General features: G+C 53.1%; 7 protein-coding genes across 7 annotated transcripts; 4 read left to right on the top strand and 3 right to left on the bottom strand.

Annotated features, from left to right (window-relative positions):
• Positions 1 to 215: 215 nt before the first annotated feature.
• On the bottom strand, positions 216 to 936 carry P174DRAFT_452642 (uncharacterized protein; the record flags this gene model as incomplete). Its single annotated transcript, XM_024829095.1, has 2 exons — positions 486 to 936; positions 216 to 413 (listed from the first exon to the last, which is right to left on the bottom strand). The coding sequence occupies exons 1-2, from the start codon at positions 516 to 518 to the stop codon at positions 216 to 218; spliced, it is 231 nt and encodes a 76-aa protein (XP_024682047.1). The 5' UTR covers positions 519 to 936.
• Positions 937 to 3,223: 2,287 nt separating this feature from the next.
• On the top strand, positions 3,224 to 4,195 carry P174DRAFT_422449 (uncharacterized protein; the record flags this gene model as incomplete). The annotated part of the gene is made up of 1 exon (XM_024825043.1): positions 3,224 to 4,195. One exon carries the CDS (start codon positions 3,224 to 3,226, stop codon positions 4,193 to 4,195), a length of 972 nt encoding a protein of 323 aa, XP_024682046.1.
• Positions 4,196 to 4,513: 318 nt separating this feature from the next.
• On the top strand, positions 4,514 to 5,470 carry P174DRAFT_234621 (uncharacterized protein). The gene is made up of 2 exons (XM_024821412.1): positions 4,514 to 5,395; positions 5,450 to 5,470. The coding sequence occupies exon 1, from the start codon at positions 4,831 to 4,833 to the stop codon at positions 5,380 to 5,382; it is 552 nt and encodes a 183-aa protein (XP_024682045.1). The 5' UTR covers positions 4,514 to 4,830; the 3' UTR covers positions 5,383 to 5,395; positions 5,450 to 5,470.
• Positions 5,471 to 6,553: 1,083 nt separating this feature from the next.
• Positions 6,554 to 10,730, top strand: fphA (putative sensor histidine kinase/response regulator; the record flags this gene model as incomplete). The annotated part of the gene is made up of 3 exons (XM_024825769.1): positions 6,554 to 8,073; positions 8,097 to 10,362; positions 10,416 to 10,730. The coding sequence occupies 3 exons, from the start codon at positions 6,554 to 6,556 to the stop codon at positions 10,728 to 10,730; spliced, it is 4,101 nt and encodes a 1,366-aa protein (XP_024682044.1).
• A 568-nt stretch (positions 10,731 to 11,298) lies between these two features.
• P174DRAFT_443325 (uncharacterized protein) lies at positions 11,299 to 12,873 on the top strand. Its single transcript, XM_024827798.1, has 3 exons — positions 11,299 to 11,475; positions 11,543 to 11,778; positions 11,835 to 12,873. Exons 1-3 carry the CDS (start codon positions 11,452 to 11,454, stop codon positions 12,784 to 12,786), a joined length of 1,212 nt encoding a protein of 403 aa, XP_024682043.1. The 5' UTR covers positions 11,299 to 11,451; the 3' UTR covers positions 12,787 to 12,873.
• P174DRAFT_513824 (putative RNA helicase/RNAse III) lies at positions 12,857 to 17,493 on the bottom strand (the record flags this gene model as incomplete). The annotated part of the gene is made up of 8 exons (XM_024832016.1): positions 12,857 to 15,433; positions 15,496 to 16,365; positions 16,455 to 16,577; positions 16,635 to 16,782; positions 16,844 to 17,096; positions 17,165 to 17,213; positions 17,302 to 17,330; positions 17,389 to 17,493. 8 exons carry the CDS (start codon positions 17,491 to 17,493, stop codon positions 12,934 to 12,936), a joined length of 4,077 nt encoding a protein of 1,358 aa, XP_024682042.1. The 3' UTR covers positions 12,857 to 12,933.
• Positions 17,494 to 18,409: 916 nt separating this feature from the next.
• P174DRAFT_513823 (uncharacterized protein) lies at positions 18,410 to 20,034 on the bottom strand (the record flags this gene model as incomplete). The annotated part of the gene is made up of 5 exons (XM_024832015.1): positions 19,686 to 20,034; positions 19,385 to 19,400; positions 18,976 to 19,253; positions 18,716 to 18,923; positions 18,410 to 18,639 (listed from the first exon to the last, which is right to left on the bottom strand). Exons 1-5 carry the CDS (start codon positions 19,737 to 19,739, stop codon positions 18,410 to 18,412), a joined length of 786 nt encoding a protein of 261 aa, XP_024682041.1. The 5' UTR covers positions 19,740 to 20,034.
• Positions 20,035 to 20,216: the final 182 nt, after the last annotated feature.

Genomic DNA, 20,216 nt, shown 5'->3' with positions numbered 1-20,216 from the left:
TACTTGTGTACATGCGGGATTATCGATTGGTAATAGCACAACGTTTAATGTTCCTGTATGCGTTTCCTGTAGGGTAAATTCATTTGGACCCGCTCAACGGTACTATTCGTACATTAAACCACTCCCCCCACTTTTTTTTTTTAACGACCTGGGACTGGTCAGTGGTGTAGAGTATACATATTCTTTGCAAGGACCAGATGGAGCCTACACGGAGCCTACACTACGAACTGCTCTCCGGCGTAGTGGAGAAGGCTAGAGCCTCTTTCACAACTTCGGTAATGGAAGTTCTTCGACACACGGTCCACATGCGAGGACTTGCCATCACCCCGCACGCCTGCTTCCAATAGCAGGACTCGAGGATGGGCTGTCGAGCGAGCTGTGATCGACCGCAAGAGCACAGCCGGCGGGGCCGCCTATGCCAGGTCAGCTTGAAGGAGACCCTACAGTACGCAGCCAAGCAGGAGATATCAAGTCTGATCGCCGACAATGACAAAGTCCCAAATTGCCTCAGAGCCCATACTGTATGCGCAGGCAAAGGAACCCCCAAGCTGCTCACCAAGGAGCGGTAAGCAGGCCTCGGGAACGCATGGGTAGGAGTGCAGAGATTTGCAAACTGCACAGTCGAAAAGAGAAAGAGGAATGCCGGATTTTCAAAATTCGATGGGCGGTAGGGTAGCTATCAGGTGATCTGTGGTGTAGTTTCAGCCTGTTAAACCCCAGTCAACCAACAGTTCTAATCAAGACGAAGGGTCTCAAAGTATGAAGTTGACAGAGCTACACAGTGACCGTGGACGAAAATTATTCTATGGCCGGCTCATTGTCGGTGGGTAAATGTGCATCGAGGCCGGAACTGAACTCCGTGGGTTGGAGTTCCGAGCCCCGCTGGTTTGTTGACGGGTTGATTGTGGCAGAGATTTGCCTGCATTAGGATGCCCTGCACGATGTGTACCTCGTTCACAGTCTCATATTGCATGTCCCGTAAAGCTATGTTCCTCTGGCACTGGCTCAATGCTAGCAGGCGTATCCTCCTAGCAAGCTGCGTCTAGGACCCAATTTACCAAGCTTCGACCAATTCCTCGCCGTTGATATTCGGGACGAACTACCCAAATAGCTAGGTACTCTAGTTCCATAATGCGAGAGAATGGATACATTCTGTCTTCAGAGCGTTGTAGCTCCCTAGACGAGCTTTGCCAACACTGCGGTCGGGATATAGACAGGAGAAGAAAAGATCGGTGAGGGGCAGGAACTGTTCTTTGAGAGCTTAAGAGACAGAGCTGGAAATTAGTAATGGCCTTCTCCCTGTCTGTGTTCTTGGATCAAGTGCGATTGAACAACCCATTCTACCATCTTGTCTCCTTGTCTCCCTCCCATTGCCTTGTGGCCTTCTCCGCTCCCGCCTCAATGCGTTCCCTGGGAGCATATGCCATAATAATGGTGAGAGCTCGGCGCTATCCTCAACCGGTAAGACATCCTTGACGGCAACGATGATCAACCAGCCTGGAGACAGAAATCTGTAGCACAATCTGCGCAGGAAGCTCTAATCATCGGCATGATACTCTTTCCGCCAGAGGCAGAGGTATGCGAAAAGCTCGTCTTCAAGCATAGCTTGTGCGGCCATGTCTGCAATCAAGGGCAGATCTTGCGACCTGCATGGTGCTTCTGACGTGAATTAAGTATCATAATTATCTCACCAGTCATAATAGAAACAGATCGTAAAATGACAATACATCGCTCAACCCTTCACTAAGTAACCGCCATGTCGTTTAGTATCAACATTTGGGTATGCTTAGGAGCCGAGGACTTGTTGGTACGGAGTCAACGTCACCGAACTAGGCAAAGAACCCGAGACAAGTGGACACTTTCCCGAGTGGAGTCAGTCCCTCTCTAGATTCCGAGGCTTCCAATTGAAGTTGAAGCAGCAGAGATCCAATTTGTCCTCGCAAAGTCAAGGCGGCATCACACAAACCACTTTCCCATACAGGTCACCCAACGAAGAGGTTCGTCCTCGTATCTCCTCGGAGGTCACCTGACTCGAGCCTCTCCCTGGGAGTCCGCGTTAGTGGCAGCAGTCATGCTCTGGACATCTCGGGCGAATGGGAGATGTCTAATTCTCTGTCGACACTTCTGAACGTGGATCAAAAGTTTGCTACTGCTTTTTCGATCAATCAACAACCGCGTTTCTACAGCAAAATGACTTTTGACTCGGCCGGCTCGAGGGAACCGTGGATTGCTCACTGGCCACAATATCTGGACCTCATACGCTGGGCACCCGCCACCACGGAACCGACCTGACAACCAGAGGAATACCATACGAATGGAGGCAAATCAACGAGCATCACAATTATGACGGATGGAGAACTTCTGGATCGCGTCTTCCAGTCGCCTGGTTCATAGTGAGCCATTCGGGGTTCACTTCGACGATTCGCCGACCTCTATGTGGGCTGGCTTTTCTGCCTCAGGCGACATGAGGCATTCATCATACCGTATCGGGTTTAGTGCCAGCCCTGCCTCTCACTTCCTCCCCATAACTTTTAGGGTCTCGATGGGAAATGATCAAATCGCCTCAAGGGCGAGAAAGCTGGAAAAAAATGGCTCTCGAACCCCAGACCCCACGCGGCCCATGCGTTCGTTCCTTTTTAACTTCCTTCTCTTTCTCGTCTCCTGAACTTCTCCATTCATTCCCTTGTGCTTATTATTTATTTCCTTTCACTCACCAGCCATTGTTTTTGTTGTTTCCCATCCGCTCCTGATCGGTCCTTTTTTGGAGGAGGGGATCCCGCCGCCACCACAAAATCCCGTTATTCGGCATTTCAGAAAGCCATCCCCATAGCCAGGAAACCTAGGTTTCGCAGCGTTTATCCCTGGCGGTTCGACTGGTTGGTCAATTGAGGTCTCTTCGACTTGCAGTCTACTCCAGCATCGGTCGCCACAGGAGATGCAACTGCGAGCAGTGGTTGTTTTCGAAACAAGGACATCAGCGACTTGGTTATGACAAACGGGAGATTTGCGAGATTCGATCTGAAGAGTGTAGCTCTGGAAATACTATGGCGCTCTACCTGACAATTGCAGACCAACTTGTGATATCCGAAATTCTGGCAAAACAACTTTCCTCGATATCGTCGCCTCATCTGCCGTGACTTTCTTAGCCGGGTCGTTTTCCTCGTCGCTCCTTCTCAGCAACCTGCCTTCCCACGATCTTTACGAACGCGACACTCGTTTCACCATGTTAAACTCCATCACTAAGCTTCCTGAGGGTGTGGGGGCCAACCCTGAGATCCACAGTCTGGCAATTCGGATCTTGGTGGTGGTGTTTAACTCGGTCGCTCTTTACAATGCCGTTGAGCTCGTGATTCTCATTTTCCTTACGTTCAATCGCTACAGCGGCCTCTACTTTTGGAGTCTTTTACTGTCGGGTGTACTTGGGGTCATTCCCCATGCTGTCGGTCACCTGCTGCAGTTCTTCCGTATTGGGCCCATTGGCCTCGCCATCTCCATTGCCACTATTGGTTTTTATTTCATGGTACCCGGCCAGTCGTTTGTGTTGTACTCGCGACTTCATTTGGTGGTGCAGAATCAGAAACTTCTTCGGCGCGTACTTTACCTTATCATCATTGACTCCATCATCCTGCTGATTCCCACGACCGTTCTCAACTATCTGACCGTCTACGTCGGCACTCTGCCCGTTGTCAAAGGTTACAATGTTGTGGAGCGAATGCAGATTTCCTGGTTCGCAGCCCAGGAAATGTTCATTTCGGGAATCTATATCGTGGAGACCGTCAGGTTGCTTCGGCTGCGGCCGGACAAGGCATCGAACCGGAACAAGATCATGTATGAGTTGATTGCTATCAACCTTGTGATGGTGCTTTTGGACGTGGCTCTTTTGGTCTTGGAGTATCTCGGTCTCTACACACTTCAGGTGACCCTTAAGGCGGCGGTATACAGTGTCAAGCTCAAGCTCGAGTTTGGCGTGCTGAGGAAGCTTGTCTCTCTCGTCCATGCTCCTCAAGTCTCGAGTACCACCGACATCGACGAGTATCCCACCTTTGTCGACCCGTCTCAAATCACTGGCGATGTTACACACGCGGCGCCGGTCAATCGACGGTCCTCTTCACGCCGATGGGATGCAATCTCCCTCGACAGCCTTGTTCGATCCGAGCGGAACAGTCGACACTTTGAACATACCGAACCTCCATGACACTGCACATGATACTACCAACCATTTGGAAATACGCACTAAACGTGTCTCAACCTTCTAACCAGGGTAGGACGGGTCCTCTTCCGGTATCCAGATTCTGGATTATTGGTATCGACCGCAGCCTGCAATCACTACTGGCGCTCCTCCAGACTGAGATTTCAAGCGGTCGCCTGCCTCGGGCCGACACCATCGGTATGAAGCTTTGCCGTCGGTCTTGGCCATCGAGCTTGGGCCCTCGAGCTTGGCGGCATGTACGGTTTCGGCAAGTACAGGCCTGTACACCTCCAGCAACACTTCCTCACCCTGTACCATCTATTGTACTGTCCTCAGCACTGTCTGTGAAAAGACTTTTGACACGACTCGAAAAGCGTGCCCTTGGCACATCATGTACATTGCATCGGAGATGTACCTTACTCCTGTATATTTGACCAACTTTGTAGATATGAGTCTAATATGAGTATATGAGTCTTATATTCATAATCCATGAAGATTGTCATGTTATTTCCTACAGTCACCTACGGTAGAGCGGCGATTCATCAGTGCAAAACGCCACACCGGTGGCCACTCCGTAGCCACCACATCTACAACACCCTGTTAGTGACTAGACAAACCCTACGACCAACTCTACATCAACCATGCAGCAAGTCTACACCCACGAAGGACCCTACGAGTCAATCCCCCTGACGGCACCGCCAGGCCTCCAGTTCCTCAGACACTTCCTCCCAGCCCTGGACTCCCTCGATCCAAACGCAAACCCCGTCTCCCCCTTCATCCACCCGGACGCCCGAGTCTTCGTCGGCAGCGGGCCCCCCAACAGAGGCACAGACGTCGTCGGCCTCCTAAACGTCCGCCAGCGACATATCCAGCACTTCCACCACGAGGTACACAAGGCGTGGGATATTGCACGGACGGATACGGGGAACGGTCGCGGTCCCCGAACGGTGATGTTCGAGGCGACGAGCGGTACCGTCTTCCGTAATGACCCGGATGAGTTCGAGGTGCGGGTGAGGGAGTTTAACATCCTCGAGCTGGAGAGGGCAGGCTCTCAGTCCGACGGCGATGACGAGGGTAAGGGTGGTTTTGTCGCGGTCGAGATGCGGACGTACATGGATGCTCGGCCTGTGCAGGATCAGGCGGCGCGGTTGCAGCGCGAGTCGGCGTATGGGGAGGCGAAGTCGACGGGGTGATTTGGTGTTCAGTATTCCATATACTATGAGTAGTGGCTGGGAGACTGTGTCTTAGCAATGATGGTACCTTCAATATTTGGCGCTGTGCTTATCAATCCCAGGTTGCCAGTGTTTTGTAGCCGTTAGTACGTCGGAGAAGCTCCGTCGGGAAACATGATGTCATCGACAAGAAAGTTTGCCGCACTGGCGAATCGATGATGTATACTGCTTTTTAGGACGGAGTATCTGCAGGAGGGTGCAGCAGGCAAGTTGAGATGCTGGCCAGCGACGCAGGAACGAGTCATTTGCTGGGTGCGCTGCGCCCCATGAGAGTCAAGGGGTGCCTGAGGCGCTCATCAGACCCCTTTCTTGGCCTCAAGTTTCGCTTGGGGAAAGATTGCAGAGTGCAGACACCTCAGGCATATAACCTTAGGTAGGCTACCGAGGCCTTATTCGTAGCTACCTTACAGAACGACGGAGAATGTAATTGGCGGGTTCTGGGCCTAGGCAAAAGTGGCGCCTCAGGCATTAACCGCAAGAGGAAGGCTTCAGAGCGATCACTTGATAGCCAAGCCCGGCGGGTCGGGAATTTTAGATGAGACGGGGCTGCTAAATCTGGGATCTCTCCACTCTTGACTATCGTACGTACATGGGTCCGGGCAAGTTGGCAACAGAATTCAGCCTCGTACGGAGTACTATGACCTTGATTTTCATGACTGTGGGCTTTCAGTGGTCCATCTGCCGCTGCGAATGTGTACCGACTAAGAAATCGCGTCAGCTTGGTTCGATGGAGGGACTCTGGGGCAGTTGCCCGCAATTCGCAACACATTGAAGCCCTCTTGAAGTTTTCGGTAGCGTCGTACAACATACGTTTCTATCGGCTCTTGTTTGTCTCGGTACGGCTATCTCACCCACCTACTTCGTTAACCGTCGCTAACTGTTTTCTGTCATGTTCAGAGCTCCTTCCACCTGCCCCGCATTCAGCCGGGCTCTGCGACTACGTTTTTTCTTACCTTTTCCAGTGATTTGCACGAATCCGCTCTATCGGCGCTTTCTGGGCTGCCTTTCGAGCCAGCTACTGTGACGAGGTACAGGAACCGACCTGGATTTGTGCCAACCAAACAACCCATTCGCCAAATGATGGTATAGTCACGTCGGCCGCCGCGTTTCGTTTTCCAAGCTGTCGTCCAGCATGGCGTCGAGAGCCAATGCCTCCTCTCCAACGAGGCAGAAGAATGACGAGGACCCCGCCGAAACGACGTCAGGAGCTGTAGGAGAGGAATGCGCCGTGACTCATACACCGAAGTCAGACATGGGGCTTTCCACCGGCTTCGAGAGCGAAGACCGAGTGTATCCGATCCGGTCGGTCATCTCCGTTGATCCCTCAACGGTCTCTCAGTCGCAACAGCAGACGCAGAGTAATTTGAACTCACGCGCCATCGGAGCGCGAGAATGGTCTATCATCGATGCCGAGACCTGGGATAAGATGCGAGCGCAGACGAAAAAAAGTGCAGGTGATTCTGCCGCTACTGAGCCATCTCCGCCAGCACCGGATACTGCAGGTTCATCATCTGAGCCACCCGACCATGGCCGTTCTCACGGCCTCAGTCACGCGCCGGTTCCGGGTTCCGCTCTGACCAAGTCTCAGGATTCAGAAGTCGATCCCGAGCATGGTCTTGTTACTGCCCGATATCGCCATGTAGTGACCGATGGCGGCCATATGGTCATCACTGGAAGAGCCAATGACTCGTATCAAGCATGCGAAGACGAACCGATCCACATCCCTGGTGCGGTGCAGAGTTTTGGGTGTTTGCTTGTGCTGCGGGAGGAAATTGACGGAAAGTTGGCGGTCCGTGTAGCCAGCGAGAATTCTGAGGTCATCCTTGGATACTCACCCAAGTGTCTCTTTGCATTACCGAACTTCTGTGACATTTTGGATGAAGAGCAGACAGATAATCTATTGGATCATCTTGATTTCGTCCGCGATGATGGATATGACCCTTCCGTCGATGGCCCCGAGGTTTTTCTTTTGTCTGTGAAGCTCCCTTCTGGTAAACCTCGGCGATTCTGGTGCGCCGCCCATCTCAGCCCAGCCGGCTCAAATTCGGTCATCTGCGAGTTTGAATTGGAGGACGACCGAATCAATCCCTTGAGTGTTTCCGGTCTAACTACGCCGGTGACACCGACCGATACTCTTGGAGTCGAACCGACGCCAGAGCAACTCGAGCACAGCACAGTCAATATCAGTCAACCCCTGCGAGTGCTACGAAACGCGCGTCGGAGACGAGGCGAGGCCGCTGCAATGGAAGTGTTTAGCATTTTGTCCCAGATCCAAGATCAATTGGGTCGTGCCAAGTCGTTGGATTCCTTGTTAAACACGGCCACTGGTTTGGTGAAAGAATTGACTGGTTTCCATCGTGTTCTGATCTATCAGTTCGATACCGAATGGAACGGAACTGTTGTTGCTGAACTGGTTGATCCCAAAGCGAGCGTCGACTTGTACAAAGGACTCTGCTTTCCGGCCTCTGATATTCCGAAGCAAGCGCGAGACTTGTATCGAATCAACAAAGTCCGCTTGCTCTATGATCGCGATCAGGTCACATCGCGATTGGTCTGTCGGACGCTGGAGGACTTGCGAACGCCTGTAGACATGACGCACTCCTACCTGCGTGCAATGTCGCCCATTCACCTCAAATATCTGGCAAATATGGGGTACGTGCTTCTATGTCAATCAGTATCAGTGGCTTCAACGAGCTATGGGGTCTCATCTCATGTCACACCTACGGGACTCACGGCATGAGAGTCTCCTTTCCGGTTCGAAAAATGTGCCGGTTGATTGGCGACACTGTGTCGCGGAATATCGAACGTCTGTCTTACGCATCACGGCTCCAAGCCCGCAAATTAATCAATACCGTCCCAACCGACCAAAATCCCTCGGGATACATCATCGCCACTTCGGACGATCTGCTCAAACTGTTTGACGCCGACTATGGTGCTCTCTCAATCCGTGATGAGACGAAACTTCTGGGAAAGATGACGCACTCACAGGAAATCTTGGCTTTACTGGAATACCTCAGGATGCGACGGATGAATTCTGTGGTTGCTTCACATCACATCACCAAAGACTTCCCTGATCTCTTTTATCCTCCTGGGTTCAAGCACATCTCCGGCATGCTCTATGTGCCTTTGTCGCCCGGCGGCACCGATTTCATGGTCTTCTTCCGTAGGGGACACCTTACGGAAATCAAATGGGCGGGCAACCCATATGACAAGAAACCTCAAAATGGCCATTTGGAACCGCGCAAGAGTTTTCAAACCTGGCGAGAAACAGTCCTAGATCAGTCTCGAGAATGGACCGAGTCCGATGTCGAGACGGCAGCTGTGTTGTGTCTCGTTTATGGCAAGTTCATTAAAGTGTGGCGACAAAAGGAAGCCGCAATGGAGAACTCGCAATTGACGCGGCTCCTCCTCGCAAACTCGGCCCATGAAGTTCGCACGCCATTGAATGCTGTCATAAACTATCTGGAAATTGCTTTGGAAGGCTCCTTAGACCCGGAGACCCGCGACAACCTTACGAAGTCCTACTCTGCATCCAAATCTCTGATCTATGTCATCAACGACCTACTGGATCTGACCAACACCGAAAAGGGCCAGAAGCTCATCAAAGACGAAGTATTTGACCTTCCAGCGACTTTCCGAGAAGCCAGCGATATGTTTGAGGGAGAGGCCAAGCGTAAGAAGGTTGATTACAAGGTGGTAGTGCACCCTGGACTTCCCCCAGCGGCCATTGGCGACCAGCGTCGAGTTCGTCAGGTGTTCACCAATCTCATTTCCAATGCCGTTCGCCATACAACAGCAGGCAGCGTGACCACGGAGATTTGGCGCTCTTCCGAGCAGGCGCAGCCAGGATGCGTGTTGGTCCAAATGACCGTTTTGGACACGGGATCAGGAATGTCTCAGAGCATCCTTGAGGCTTTGTTCCAAGAACTTGAGCAAGTCTCGACGGATGATGGCAGTTATTGGTTTGACCCGGAAGAGCAGACACACTCTCCCGACTCGTGCGGTCAGGATAAACGTGTACTGGGTTTGGGTCTGGCGTTGGTAGCTCGAATTGTTCGCAACATGGACGGCCAGTTGAGTGTTCGGTCGGAGGAGGGCAAGGGCAGCTGTTTCAAAATCTCACTCAACTTCCCAGTTCCGGACGACGCGGCATCTGGTAAACCAGAAGAGCTATCTGTGCCGGATATCGTGGAACCAGCAGTTCCGATTCGGCCGGAAGAGGAGTTCATGCTCGTCGACAGCAGGTCCACTCGAAGCGGCGGACGGCGGCGTAGTACCGGCAGCAATCACAGCAGGGGCAGTTACAATAGCTCCCGCAGCGGCAGGAGTAACAGGAGTGAAGCCGATCGATTGATTAGTGCCATGCAGGAATCCCCTCTGCTGCAACGAACAACCAGCGAAGGATCTGAGCAGAGAGGTCCCAGACCAGCGGGACGCACCCAGGGCAGCGCGGACAACAGACATGCAACGTCTACCCAATCTCTTCCAAACTTAAAGGACAAATCGAGTCCGCAACAATGGCCGGTGACACAAGCTCGCCCCTTTCCGAGCACGGCACGCACGATGACGCCTCTGGTCTCCCCGCCTTTGCCTGGCCACGAACCCGTTACCGACTCTGGAGTCCCAATGACAGCGATACGAATTCCCCCAGAGGACGTGGAGCGGCCACCTTCACCCCCGGCTAAAGCTTTGCTAAGCCAACCTGGGACCTCGGCAGACTTGCCAAGCGAGGCTGAACCACCCTCAGCACCTGCCCCCAACGCTGAACCGACTACTCTGCGCGTTCTCGTTGCCGAGGACGACCCTGTTAACAGCAAGATCGTGCAGAAACGACTAAGTAAATCGGGGCACGCTGTCATCCTCACAGGAAATGGCGAAGAATGTGCGACTGCGTTTCGCCGTGATTCTGCAGAGGTCGACGTTGTCCTGATGGATATCCAGGTAATTAACTTCATTTCCTCAGTGAGGTGTTCAGGCCATGCTAACCCAGTTAGATGCCAATTGTCGACGGTATAGGGTCTACCAGGATGATCCGCCAGTTCGAGCGAGAATTTCAACTCCCGCTGACTGACAGAGCGAGCAAGAATGGCCGCGTACCCGTCTTCGCGGTCTCAGCATCGCTCCTCGAAAAAGACGCACAAGTGTACATTGAAGCTGGCTTTGACGGGTGGATCATGAAACCTATCAACTTCAACCGGTTGGCTGTTCTCTTTGACGGTCTTCAGAACCATGACATCCGCAATGCAGCCACTTACCGACCCGGGCACTGGGAGTTGGGAGGCTGGTTCAAACGCCATGGGGAGCTCTGAACTTCAACAATATTTTTCCCCTGCCCCTATATCATCTCATCACATCACCATCGACACCTTACCTCAGCAACTCGTTGCGACGTGTCTCATTTGTGGAATTGTCAGTTGTCGTCATCAATCATGAGCGCAGGTGCTGTGGGTTTGTTTTTACAAGGTATTCAGGAGCTCGTGGAATATTTCCATCTTCTCTGGACACTTTTTTATCGTTTTTGTCATTTTGAATGGTTTTGTCTCACATATCACCAGCTGATGAATACCTCCATATCATGTGTCTGAGGGTGAGCCTAAGGCACGGATACCTGTAGTCGCTCGGTGTCGAGTATGTGAAGCTAACCTTCTGGCTCAAGTGTTAATCTCGAACCTAGAGACAGATTGACAAACTATACACTGCGAATAAATACTCTGGCTCAGAAGACAGATCGTAATATTAAATCCGGCTCAGAATGGTTGGTTGTGTTGACAGTTGGGGAGGAAATGAACAGAAGTTCGAGGGGGTGGTCTGTGCTGAAGCTGCTGATCAACTTCCTCATTATCGTTCAATTCGTCATTGCAGCCTGTCAAGCCTCCACTCTAAACACACCCAGACATTTTTCCTCATCCATCACCCTCTACCTTGGAACTCGAGGTCTCCTCCCTCTGTCTGACGCAGAATGACTTTGCGGTAGTATCCTACGATTTTTACCGATACTGCTCCCTCCTTTCGATTTAGGAACCGCCAGTCATGGTGTCCCTGTGGCCCTGGAAGGTAAGTTATCCGTGTCTCCTCCCTGAATGCGCGTGACAGAGCACTGACGACTATTGCACGATTGTAGGGCGAAGACAATTCTCCAGCGTCTTTCGAAAAAGCCCTCTCAGCCCTCTCCACAAAGATAACACAGACAACGAGCCGACTTGACCTTCACCGCCAGCATGCCCGTCGATTTAAGGCTCTCTGGACTCTTTACACCACTTTCGCATACCTCCTCTACTCGATTATCCTAGCACTCGTTCTCGGTTGGCAGAATTGGGGTGTGACGGAATACGCTGCCATCATTGGGGGTCCACTTCTGTACGGAAATGTCCCACGAGAACCTCGAGCCCTGGTATGACGTCTGACTTGAGCAGGATCTACGCCGTCCGAGCCGTAGCTAGCAAATTCTTCGACTACCGCATCAGCAAGACCCAGCGACACCTCGACGATCTCCAGAAACAGCGGGAGGAGACAATCGAGAAGCTCAAGGTCGCAACGAAATACAACTCGACTCAACAGCTGCTGGAAAAGTATGGCGGGGAGTCACCCAAGCCGTCGCGTCCCAAGGGCGCCGACGAGAAACGCAAGACAGACGCCAAACGCAAGCAGCCTACTACCCCACAACAACCCGTCATGAGAACCGGACTTCCTCCCCCACCGACTGCCAACATTCGAAGACCAACTCCAGCTCAATCGCCAGTATCTTCTCCCGGCCAGCCTCAGTCTCCGCCACCATACCCGATCCAAGAACAGCCACAACCGCAGAACCTCCATCCGCCGCCTCCTCCTGCACTCGACGAGCCCGGCTTTGCGCCCAACGCGTTTCCAAGCGCTCCGCAGTATGTCGAGCACTCTCACTGGTACGACCGGTTGCTAGATGTCCTACTCGGCGAGGACGAGACACAACCAAAGAACCGGATAGCGTTGATCTGCGCCACCTGCCGACTTGTCAACGGGCAAGCCCCGCCGGGCGTCAAGACGCTGGAAGAGCTCGGCCGCTGGCGGTGTGGAAGCTGCGGGGCATGGAATGGGGAGGAGAGCGAGGCGAAGAAGATGCTCGCGGGGATGCGGAATCAGGCGCGATCTGCGGACGGAGCGTGGGAATCGGTCGCGAAGCCGGACTCGGATTCGCACTCGGCAGGTGACGCGACGGACGAGGCGGTTATGGTCGCCACGAGCGAGGATGAGCAGGTTGAAGCACGGAGTTCAGGGGAGGAGTCGCAGGATGAAGCTGATCAGCAGCCACAGAAGCAGGAGCAGGAGACCCCGGAGGCCAGTGGCGGCAAGTCAGGCCGCGGACGGCGAAAGGGGGCCAGGAAAGCATGAGCGGGTGATTTGTATTTTTCAGCTATATTTATACCTACGGTCACTATAGCACAGGGAATCTCTTGGGCGTCACATCGTCAAATGGCATTCACTCATTATGGTGTATACATGTCAGAATCTCCGCAGAAACACGGAGTACTGGTACTTTCAGCTCGTGTTTAATGGTGTAGAACCATCATCCCGTGTCAGGAATTTAATCGCCTCAACCGCAGCGGTCACCTCCGCCTCTTCAGCCGTCAAGCACCCCGTCACAACAAACAGCTCCGCCTCCTCAATCCGAACCGAGCACTGATAGCTCGCACCTCCCTCCTCGTTCGGAACCCGCTGCGACACAAACTGGATATTCGTCCTAGCTAACTGCTGCGCCACGCTCCTCGGGTGCCTAACGTCAATCCCATGGTCCAGTATCCGACGCAGGTAGGCCATCAGCCCGATCCGCTCGACGAAGACATCACAGGGCGCAAGGTCGCCCCCTGAGTCGACAAAAATGGCGCCGAGGACGCTCTCGACGATATCCGAGAAGAACTTGTCCGGGCTGAGCCGGGAGAGAGCGTGCCAGGGGTAATGCGGGGCATGCTGCAGGGACGACGCGATCTCGTCTCGGAGGGCGCGGTGGCGGGCGAGCGAGGCGTTGCGGGCCGTGTTGAGGTCTTGACCGCGGTAGCGCATAAAGCGCCAGAGCTCGACGGATTCCTGGGAGGAAGTCACGGCGAAAGAGTCCTTGGATGTCTGTGCGACGTCGAGTTTCTCTTCGGAGATGGCGAACTCCATGCAGAGGAAGGCGAGGAGGTTCGCGTTCACTACGGCGTGCTTGATCTTGGTCATGTCGCCTTGCGGGCGTTGGATGGGGTGGTTGAAGATCGCGGAGACGATGACCATGTCGAGGACTGCGTCGCCGAGGTATTCGAGGCGCTGGTAGGACTGGGTTGTCGAGTCGTAGTCGCAGGAGGGGTGGGTGAGGGCCTCGACGAGGAGGGACTCGTCCTCGAATGTGTAGCCGATGTGGTCTTTCAGTCGATCGTTCATCATATGCCGGGCGCTTTCGGGAGCCACACTCCGGGTTGCGGTTCGAGTGTCCACCGCGTGGAGGTTAATCTCGGGCAAGAGTCGGCGGATGCATGCCTGTGCGGTTGCGTGGCCGCCGTCCATGTATGCGGCTCCGATCAGCGCCTCTACCACGTCCGCCAGCACTTTCGTCGACATCTGGCGCTTGGCCGGCACACGCTCCAGCTTTTCCGAGATCAGCGGAGCGGACCATTTTCGCGACGCAAACTTCTTGGTGACGATGTAGGCGTCCAGGCCGGTGTCCAGCGCGGCTTTGGCAAGGCGAGGATTCTGCACGATCATGGCCCGCGCCTCGGATAGATACCCTTCGTGCCAGTTCGGGTGCTTAAAGAACAACTGGCAGGAAACAGAGAATTTGAGGATCGAGTCGCCTAGGAACTCGTACCGCTGGTAATTGGTCAATGCGTGAGCGTGAGGGGTACTGATTGCGGTAATGATGTGTTCAGTGCTCGTGAAACCGACATCTCTGAGGATCGTTTCTCTGAGTCTGGTTGCGATCAGTTCAATCTCCAATCGCTCTACAATGGCGGACATGAACAGGCCGAATATAGCCATTGTGAATGGAAGCCTATCGATGGTGCACGAATCCGCAGCGACAATGCAGCTCTTGGCTGCAGACTCGGGGGTTTCTTCATCGACATCCACCTGGCTATTAGCCAGCGTCTGCCGATGCAGAAGATTGCGTCTACGCGGAAAGGGTGCACATTCCAACTCAACGACCGGAGATGACGGGTTCTGGTCGGAGACAAGCCATTTCCGGAACAAAAATGGTTCTCCGTAACGCGAATGATCCCGAACCACGCCCATGAGCAGTGGGTTGTGGCCACGCGAGTAGACTTCCATGGCCGGGTCACATCCATCATATGCATTCAGCCACCCCTTCAGCTCTGTATGATGCAGATCGGGCGCGAACAGCGCCGTGAAATCTCGCTCGGAGTTGCATAGCCGAGAGCTGGTGGCCTCGAGATACAGTGCTGTGATCGCCCTCATGTCTTCGACACTGCTCAAGGGCACGAGTGGTACCCGCTCTGCTGCTTCAAAGGTCACAGTAAATGTGGTCGAATCGTTCCAAAACAGAGTCATCGGCGCGAGGGGCGGCAAGGACGTAGGTCCCATCAACCGCATACACAGCTCATCGCCTCGCCCTTCATTCATTCCCACAACGATCCGACTTTGATGGATATCGGGCGACGACCATGAGTAGGCCCATTCAATCCATGGATCATATTGTTCTGGCGTCTCCAATATCGAGGGCATAGCTCCCAAGTCATGCGACTTTAGTTCTGGCTTTTTCGTCAACGGCAGAAGGTGGTCGTTGATGAGGCCAAACTCGTACAGAGCTTTATATGCCTGGAAGGCAGTCTCTTTCATCGCTGCTCTCTCTGTGTGCCACCATCTTCTACCCTCAGTGCGCCGGACCTTCGGGTGCACGCAACTGGGCAGGATTACCGTCCCCTTTAGAAGCCCATCCTCGTTCGTTTCGAACGAGAACACGGGCCGCATGTCCACGTAAGGCTGAGAAGGCAATACGGCGCAGAAGTGGTGCAGGTGTGCCATGGCCATGTCAGCTGTGAGGACGGCGCTGATGATAAAAGGTCAGTACTGGGAAGATTCAAGGAATTTGGGAAGTGAAAGTAATCGTACCTCGTAGACTCAACTGTAAGTCGCTCCATAACTTCCTCATCCAGACTCTCCAATGCAGAGGCGCTTTGCAGCTGTCGCTCGTCATCCTGATAGGCCTCTATCATGGCCTGTTCGAGATCTTGCCACTTGGAAACATCAGCAGACGCACCGTCAGTTGGGAACATGATCGCAAAGGTCGACTGCTTCCGCCTCGCCCGTCCACGGCGCTGGACGAAGGACTTGAGGTTGGGTGGTTTGTCATAGCACACGACGACGCTACAGGCACTAATGTCAATACCTTCTTCGAGAACGTCTGTGGCTATGATGAGGTTCTTGCGGCCGCTGCGGAAATCGTCCAGTGTATCGCGCTGTAACTGCATGTCCAGCAGATCGCCGAGAACGTCCTTGCCGGCACTACCGTTGGACCAGCCAACGTAGGCAGCACATCTGAACCGTTCGCGCGTGGAAGGATGCACTGAAAGAAGGCTAGTCATTGCGCTGACTGTTGCCCTCTGTTTGACAAAGATCAGCCCCGAGAACTCCGGCTCATCCAATGAGTCCAGGAAGTTGAGGAGAGATTCAAACTTCGGGGAGATGCGAAAACTATCCGGATCGTTCAACGCAAGCTGAATCTCCGAAGCAGGGATTTTCGAGAGGAAGTCTACTAAGTACGCTTTCTCGGCTTCGTCCCAGTCGCCGCTCATATACGAGTCGCGGACGCGATCTCTGAGCTGCTTGATGGACGCGTAGATGTAGTACTCGGCAGCCCATTCTCCGAGTTCCTCGAAGATATGGCGACTTCGATCGACGAACCTTCTCAACTGCTCCCGACAATACGTTTTGCCCGTCAAGAGCGCTTTTTGCAGAGCTTTCTCGTCAAGGGGACTTTTTCTGAGCCGCTGTATATAGGGGTCATCCTCGATATCCAAGGTTTCCCAGGCGTGGTAAAGTGCCCCAAAGTCTGACTTGCGCCCTTGAACCCCGTAGGATCAGTTGGCGAGTACCAAATCTGCTGCAAGTGCGGTCTATGGGTGAACTTTAGGAGTTCTTGTCGGTGCACGCGTGGTGTTCTGCATACCGCATCAAGGTTGGATTCGACCGTCCTGGATGGCAAGTCAGCAAGGTTAAGCAGAGACATCGTGAAAGCTTAGCGTACTGACAGGAGCTCCTGGTGATTGGATCTGACCACCGGACTGGCTGTTAGGCCCATAATACGAGGGACAGCAACGGGGCCAGATTTCGTTAAAGTCGGATGATAGAAGTCCCGCATGATCTTGTTTGCGGCATGCCTTCGCGTGCAGTGGTGCGCTACAGTTCGTCTCTATCAACGTCCTTCTTTCATTGAGTAGAGCGCAGAATGTAGACGTACCTTCATCGAAGATGAGCAGAGCCAACCGAGACATTTTCACGAAGCCGTGGCTAAGGGCATCCGCAAGGACCGCGTGCGTCGATACGATGACTCGGTAACCATTCAGGACGGCGTCCCAGATGGACTGCTCGGTCCATAATTCGACTTTGTCGAGCCCAGTGAGTGTCCGCGTTCTCGCTGCTGGTAAATTGGACGCGATCACTTCATGCTGTTGTATACACAGGGCGACCGTCGGGGCCAAGAACCAGACGAGCTGGAGAGGGCATGATCAGCACAGTTTGAAGTGGAAAATGCCCGTGCTTAGAATCAATGAGAATATACCTTGTCCGGAGGGCAAATATCCAGCTCTGCTTTGATTCGTAGTACTGCTCTACAGTTGACTGTCAAAATAAGGGCCGGTACCGCACTGAGGGGAAGGAGCAATAACAGCCGGGCAAGGACCGCACAGACAGACATACATATGCGTTTTGCCGCTCCCTGTATCCATCTAAAGGGTCGTTATCATTGCCATACTGAAGCTTAAAGTAGGGAATGAGGGAACATACTGCCACAATAATATTCTCTTTCATGCTAGCCTCCAGCATCTCAAGCTGATAATTCCGTGGCTGGTATGGAGAGGCATCTTGGCATGCAGTAACGGTGGAGGTCATCGTGAAGAGTCGTGACAACCTAGGTAAGGCAGACCAGCAGAGAAAAGTCCTCACTTTCCTGCCATTTGCAGGAAATCACAAATGAATCTGAGATGGTCCTGAAGGCATGGCGGCTCAACGAATGCTGTTTGATCTAAACGCCGAGTTGAGGGGGAAACAGAGAGAGTATGGTGGGGTTGATGAGCGGACACCAGATAATGCAGCTCTGCAGCCTTGTTGCTAATGTTATCAGAGTATTAAAATATCATAGACGCAGCGAGTGAGAGTTCGTTCACTACCTTATCAGACAACAGCAAGATCTCAATTATCAAGTCCGCTGGGCCAGTGAGAGACATTCTCGTCATGATTACAATCAATTAAAAGGGGCATGTATACACTCCGTATCTAGGTAGCATCCGCAAGTCACAAGACAATAACCCGACATGATAAATGTACCACCACAGGAAGCCTCCGGCCCTTCCCCAGAAGAACTGGACAGGAGAAGCCAATTACATCAAATCACCATATTTCCTTGCGCAGGAAACGCCTCTTGACTTCCGAAATGTGTACCTTGTCCGCCGATATCGGCAAAGGAGAGGCGGGATCCAGTGATAGGAAAAAAAGCAACGAGCATAAAAAAGTACTGAGAGACATGCATTATAGAACCAGCTGGAAACACGAAATCATACAGACAACATCAACGTCCCAACCCCTCCGGTTCCAGTCTAAAGCAAGAACACAGAACACCGCCTCAAACATGGCCAGAAATACTATAGATCCACTAGAATCGCGCCATACACCGGAGACAACCAAGGCAAAACATCGCAGAACTGGCTTTCAAGCAGAGAAACACGGAGGCTTTTGGCCAGCAATAGAAGAGACCAATGATATTGCAGGAGAACAAGGAAGATGTTAACAAGAGGGAATTGAGAACGACCTATGATATGAGCGGGAGCCCATGCGCTTGTTCCTGCTTGGGCAGTTCGGAAGCTTCGGCTTGTGCTTCGTCAGGACGGACGCGCCTTGCCTGTGCCTGAAAGTTGTTGCCGAGATAATTTGCCTCTTCGGTAGGAGGTTTGCGCATACCAAGCCCGGCAACAGCTATGCGGTTCAAGGAGTTCATATCGTCATTCGAGGTGGGGCTTGAGCGTGAGGAGGTTGGTGTTGCTGGGTGCAGTCGGGGGAGGGGCAGCAGTGGATGTGGTCGTCCCCGAGTTTGGAATAGGAGGCACAGGGATTTCACTCCGCGGTTGACTCAGGTCGATGTTGCCAGGCAGCTCCGGAACCTCGCCTTGAGAATCCAACAAGCGAGACTGCAGGTTGATGATGTACTCCCGGAGCTGGTAGTTTTCTGCCTGCAGAGCTTTGATCGCTTCTCCCATGTTCTCGTATGCCTTCACCTTGCCTTCCAACTCCCGGATATGCGCTTCCTTCCGCTGGCGAAACGCCCGCTACGCGCAAGTTAGTCAAAATCTTGTAAACAGCTCTTAGGAGCGCACGTACCTGCGCGGCACGGTTCTGCGCGGCGCGTTTCGAGGTGGATAACGGCCGTTTCCCGTAGGTTTTCGAGGTCTCCTGGCCAGTTACATCAGGCTGGGTGGGAGTTTGCGGTGGGCCGGTCAGCATGGTAGCGCCTGAAATGGCAGGATCGATGTTATTCTGATCGCGAGCCGGCGTATTGGGCTGCATGTGCGGAGGTTGCGGCGCAGGAGGCTGGGGTCGAGCTTGCTGAGGATGCGTCAGATGCTGATGTTGAGCAGCTAGAAGCTGATCATGGAGCACTAGAGATATGATGTTAGCTGTCGTAATGCGACGAGGGATAAAAAGCGCCGGCGGGTGGAATGGATGGCATGCGTAGGAACGCTCCCGTTGTGCTGTATTCTCAACTGGTGCAATATGGAGAGGCACTTACCCTGATCCGCATGGTCCTACAACGTCAACAGCATTAGCATCAGGCTTCAGTGAATGAACAGAAGAAGTGGTTGAAAGCGAGCTGTCGATGCGACCGGCAGAAGACTCGAAAATCCATGACGGAAGCAGGTGAGGCAGATCGCCATCGCGTCTTAGAGACCCGAGACCCGAGGAAATCACGGCGACGACGATGAAGGACGGATATCAAGTCCCACCGGATGACATAGCAGCTGAGGGGATTTGCGATCTGGGGAAATTGGGGAAGACGATCCGATGACAAACCGCGACAAGAAGCTGCTTACCTGAGCAGAAGTTTGCATGCTTGGATGCGGTGCTGGTGCTAGTGCTGGCTGCATTGAGAGTATGGGAATGGACAAGACAACAAAGACGCGCCCAACGAAAACACACAGGACGCAATCAATTCGAGCTAGTTCAAGAGAAGGGCAAAAGAAGCAGATCTGCCTATACGGCACAGTCACTCGTCACGCAAGATGGAGTTGGATGATGAGGAAGAATGGGCGAGAGAAGCTGATGAGGTAAGCAGATGGGTGTCGGGAGATCGGTCTTTTGCTGTGGAAGCAAACAGATAAATCAGCCTGATTGGTGAGTTTTGATGACTTGCAACTTCGCAGAAGGGTGGGAAAATGATCTCGTAAGCACGAAAGGAGGGAAGGAAAGAGATTACTTAAAGCAAAAAAGTGACGTGGGACGCCTGGCGTGGCTGGAGTCGCTGGACGGGTCGGCACTTCCGGCGATCGAACGCGTATTACTAAGCTATGCTTCTGTATGAGTAATCCTGTTCATCTGCATTACTAGAATGGAGGCAGATAGAT

The sequence above is a fragment of the Aspergillus novofumigatus genome (genome assembly GCF_002847465.1).
Source record: "Aspergillus novofumigatus IBT 16806 chromosome Unknown P174scaffold_5, whole genome shotgun sequence".
Lineage (NCBI taxonomy): Eukaryota > Fungi > Ascomycota > Eurotiomycetes > Eurotiales > Aspergillaceae > Aspergillus > Aspergillus novofumigatus.
The sequence above is the reverse complement of the archived record's forward strand: the minus strand, read 5'-3'. Positions and strand labels throughout refer to the sequence as shown.

Excerpts from the sequence above, each read along its gene's own strand:
- P174DRAFT_234621 (XM_024821412.1), top strand. The coding sequence starts at position 4,831 with ATGCAGCAAGTCTACACCCACGAAGGACCCTACGAGTCAATCCCCCTG.
- P174DRAFT_443325 (XM_024827798.1), top strand. The coding sequence starts at position 11,452 with ATGGTGTCCCTGTGGCCCTGGAAG. Across the intron at positions 11,476-11,542 it reads TGTCCCTGTGGCCCTGGAAG|GGCGAAGACAATTCTCCAGC; the intron begins GTAAGTTATCCG and ends GCACGATTGTAG. Across the intron at positions 11,779-11,834 it reads ATCATTGGGGGTCCACTTCT|GATCTACGCCGTCCGAGCCG; the intron begins GTACGGAAATGT and ends TGACTTGAGCAG.